This window comes from Apium graveolens, chromosome 6 (genome assembly GCF_009905375.1).
Source record: "Apium graveolens cultivar Ventura chromosome 6, ASM990537v1, whole genome shotgun sequence".
NCBI classification, from domain to species: Eukaryota; Viridiplantae; Streptophyta; class Magnoliopsida; order Apiales; family Apiaceae; genus Apium; species Apium graveolens.
Genome location: NC_133652.1, coordinates 176,559,301 through 176,563,913, shown reverse-complemented (window position 1 = coordinate 176,563,913; position 4,613 = coordinate 176,559,301). Strand labels below are relative to the sequence as shown.

Genomic DNA, 4,613 nt, shown 5'->3' with positions numbered 1-4,613 from the left:
TATTTACTACCCTAATTGGAACACTAACTTAGTTTTTTGAGTTTTTTTATCTATCTTTCATTTGACAACTTAGTTTATTTGAGTTTATTTATCTAACTTTCATTTGACATACATTTTACAGAGAGTACAGGTTGCAATCTAGCAGAAAGTTTTCCAGACACGTGTTAAATGTAGTTTTCTTTTTGTTATAACAACGTTCCCTTTTGATAATATGAAGAAGTTGTGTACAGATTTATTGAAAAACAATAAAAAAAAAATAATATGTAATTATGCATTTGAAATGAGTATGTAAACTAATACATTATGGAACAAGGATATTCTCCAGTACGAAAGTACATCTTCACACATAATTTAAAGTTACAAAACCAGCTATAGTGATTGCCGGGCTTGGCTAAAACCTCTCCTCTACCTATAGTAATATTTTAATGGGAGACATCTCTATTTATTGTGGATATTAGATAACATGTAACGGCTGCTTTTCAAGGATTAGTTTCAACTGACTTGATTGGTTCTTTATACATGGTATTGAGTAATAAATTCTTTTGGCCAGTGCAGTGGAGGCTGTTTCCAAGATCAACTTTCGGGGAACTTGGGGGTTCTCCTTCGGAAACCTGAATGGGACATGTGTCCATTGACTTAACTGTTCTGAGCGATGAGAGGAACTGTTCATGACCTACTGGCTTCATGAACTGATCTTCATCATCGTGTCTCTGGCTGCGATTCATACACAGTGTTCTCCTCCTCTGCACCTCACTTCTAACTTCCTGAAATAAGAAAAGAATTTATAAGGCACCAACAAAAGGCATTTAATTCTCACACAAAACATACTTAGGAGGACCCATAACCTACCACTACCACCAGTGGCAAACCACTCTCTCAGCAAATTGCTGGTAACAAGTTTGATCTATCAACCAGGCGGCGGTAATATGGAAACTATACATAACTGCTTGCAATTCAATCAAAGTTACTTGCAATCCATTAGCCTCATCTATTCGGTGCTAAGAAATATCTATTACATGTGACATACATCATCGCTATAATTTCTGACCTGTAAATATATCAGATTTCCCTCCACTTGAATGTGCTTCTACTAAAAGCATTGCATGGAAAAAATAATTGAAAAGTAACTTCTCGAGTACTTTATTAGTTTCACACTGTTTTGCTTTGAATTTTTGAGTACTTTAAAGGCGGATAACAGGAAAGCATACATATAAATAAATATTTCTACATCTTTGTATGAATAGAATTTGAACTTCCAATCTACTGCTCCCAAGTTTCTATAGATATAATGAAAAGAAAGTAAAGGGAAGTAGGTGAGAGTAATTGAAATGAAGCGGAAAGGATTTGCAATCGCGCTCCTGAGTTTTAATCATGAGAGAAATATGTCAATATGATTTGAAATAAAAAAGACAAATAAGAAGGATAAAAATATATTACACATATTCATAGTTGAAAGGTTTTTCTATCACTGTAATCCTTTTCCATCCTCTCTGAACAGACAGTAGATATAATTTTACCTCCAACTACTTCATTTGTACTCGTAATAGACGTTGCATCACATGCACTCACTTTACTAGTTTACTTTCATTACATTTGTTTATCTTCCAATTTTAAACTTAAGAGCATTCTAATGCATACAGAATAGCAAAATTTTCTAACTTCGTGAAGCCCTAAACTAAAGAGGATCAGACTTTTGCGGACTGGAACAAAGTTTTACAGTAATCTAGGTACAGTAAGGGAAAACTAGCATTTGATCAATGTATCCAAGATGTTGCATCACACATATCATCTTGCAATTAGTTATACTGGTACACAAACCTAACAGAAAAGTAAACAATTTCAAACGAGTGATCCACTAAACAACTCCTAAAACATATCAAAATTCATAATAATAACCATTAAACGAACATATTGAAAGGAAGTTGAACAATAAGGCTCATTGACAGAAAAACCAAACAACAAACCTTCAATATCCACTCTCAAATACTTGTACATCTAGCAGAGAGTATTAATCTTGCAAAGTTGTAGAAGATTCATCTTGCCTATCTTAAATTAAGAAATGAATCACCTTACTCAAATCATGAAATCAATTAAAAATTGCCAATCAAGATTCATGGACTCACCAAACACAGTCAAAGAGACAAAAAAAATGCTAAAGCAGTTTTCTTATAAACAAAATTTTTACCTCAAACAACCTAAAGTCCAGCTTGGGAAGCCCAATATGACTAACCGTCAACGAGCCAAACAAATTCCCAAGCAATGCAGCATCCTGCACCACTAATCCTTGAACCAACCCTGCAACTAACCCGCCTAAAAAACTATCCCCAGCACCAGTAGGATCAACCTGCACGGTCGGAAACGGCGAAACTTTCAATTCCACATCCTTCCAATATACAGTACACCCCTCTTTCCCATTGGTGACCACAACACAACACCACTTCCTCACCTCCTCCAAATCCATAAACAAAGCTTCCTCAGCCGAAGCCTTCAAAAACCCGATTCTTGGCAAAAGCCGATAAAAGCCCGTCTCATTCAAATTCACCAAACTCACCGTCCCATCAACCGGATCAAAAACCCTAATTAAAGCTTGTATATCAACAAACACAACATTACAAATACTCAGCATTTTCTCTAGGGTTTCAGGAACAATCTCACCCCCGACTCCCACAGCCATCCCAAAATCAAACCTTACATCAGGCAAATCGGAAGCAAAAATCGGGTCACACGACACGGCCCGTTTCAAAACCCGGTCATTCCGGGTGGGTTCATCACAAAAATGGGCATGAAACACAGTAGTTTCACAAGAATAAGAAAGCAAGGGTTTATGATTAACTTGATAACGAAAATCAGGGCCCACTTTACAAACATAATCAACCGGAATAGAAAGGCCATCAAGCACGGCGGAGATAAAAGAGGCGGCGCCACCGAGAGTCTCGGCGATGACAACATCGTCTCTGATCAACACATCGTGACAGTAATTTCCAGCAATTAAGCCTCGGGGAGAGGAATTAACCGCTAAAGACTGAAATTTTTTCACCATGATGAAAAATGAGGAGAAAGAATTAGTAAATGAAAAGGGAGGTGGGTGAGGATGAAAAAGGTGGCGAAAAGGGACAAAAAGGGAAGGGTGCGTGAGCAAATTGAGGTGTCAGAAAGGCAGGCAGGAGATAAATAATACTATGTGTAATTTGAATGTGGTGTATGAGCAGAAGTGGATCATGGTAATTTGGCAAGGTGAGAATGGAAGCCATTACATTGAAGTGCGGTCCTATCACATTCTTCCCCTTTATGTTTGTCACCGATTAATACTCTCTCGCTCCGGTTGAGCCCATTGTTATTTGTCATAGACCACGCGTTTCTCAAGACGATTATAAAATTTAGTTTTATAATTTTTTGGGTTAAGGAGCAAAAAAACCCTTCTGTTTTAGTGCGTGGAGCAAAAATCCCCCTATAGTTTTAAAAGGATCAAGTAAGCCCTTTATCATTAAATAATGAGTTCAAGTAAGCCCTTAATATCATATTTTGTTAAATGTCCTAATACAGTCCTATATATAACTAGTATATACCCGTACGATGCACGGATTGTTTTTAATACTCGAATAATTTTTAATAATATATTTTATATTAAAATTATTAATATATTAAAATAAATTTTCAATAGTTGAAAAATAAATTGAGAAACATAATAAGTTATTATAATATATGTTTTATGATAATTTGAGACTTGACTGAAAAATAAATAATATAATATATAATATGTTCATAGGACTCCAATCTTGAACCTGTATAATTTGTTAGAAATAAAGAATATAAAAATTTAAATATAACACGCTGTTAACGGGATTCGAACCCTGAACCTATGAAAACAGTTTATATATTAATATAATGAAATTTAAATCATGGATCTGCCCCTCCCTACCAGTCAAATTTTTAATAATTTTTTTATTAAACTTAGTTTTTAATAATATTTCAGTATTTAGTGGTTTAATAAAAAATAATTAAGTAAGGATAATTAAGTAATTTCAGCAAGTATCGACCGACCGACTACCAAACTTTTAATATTTCGTCTATTATAATATAGTATAGATATGATTATATGTTTAATCAATCATGAAAAATAATCTATTTAAACATTAAAATATAATATGATGATACCACCGTAGCTAGAATATAATTATATATTCTGATGTATATAGTTATATAATATACATCGCAGAAAAAAAATTTAATTTAATTCAGCATCCGTATATTTCTTAATATATGCATATTTATCAAAAATAATAAAAACATTGGAAAATATAAGAAGTAAAGTAATAATATACATATACATTAAAAAATTATCAAAATAAATTTTAAAAAATAAAACAAGTAAATTTTAAAAACCGTGTATCGCACGGTCTACACGCTAGTGTTAATAAAATAGATATAATCAATTGGATTTACAAATATTATTTTTCAATTTCCTTAAAAAATAATTTTAAAAAATTATATATCAATTTTATATATTACATTAATAAAGCATATGTGTTTTGGGTATAAACTAGTTATAAGAAAGTATAAATAATTTATAAATTTCTAATATAATTAATTTGAAGAGTAGCTAGATATGTTAC

The 4,613-nt window shown here is 33.0% G+C and overlaps 1 protein-coding gene across 1 annotated transcript; it reads right to left on the bottom strand.

Annotated features, from left to right (window-relative positions):
- Positions 1-253: 253 nt before the first annotated feature.
- On the bottom strand, positions 254-3,364 carry LOC141666976 (inositol 3-kinase). The gene is made up of 2 exons (XM_074473245.1): positions 2,186-3,364; positions 254-764 (listed from the first exon to the last, which is right to left on the bottom strand). Exons 1-2 carry the CDS (start codon positions 3,038-3,040, stop codon positions 480-482), a joined length of 1,140 nt encoding a protein of 379 aa, XP_074329346.1. The 5' UTR covers positions 3,041-3,364; the 3' UTR covers positions 254-479.
- Positions 3,365-4,613: the final 1,249 nt, after the last annotated feature.

Bases quoted from the DNA above. Each gene is read 5' to 3' on its own strand.
- LOC141666976 (XM_074473245.1), bottom strand. From the start codon at position 3,040: ATGGTGAAAAAATTTCAGTCTTTAGCGGTTAATTCCTCTCCCCGAGGC. The intron at 765-2,185 runs GTAAAAATTTTG...TTCTTATTTCAG, and splicing joins TGGACTTTAGGTTGTTTGAG to GAAGTTAGAAGTGAGGTGCA.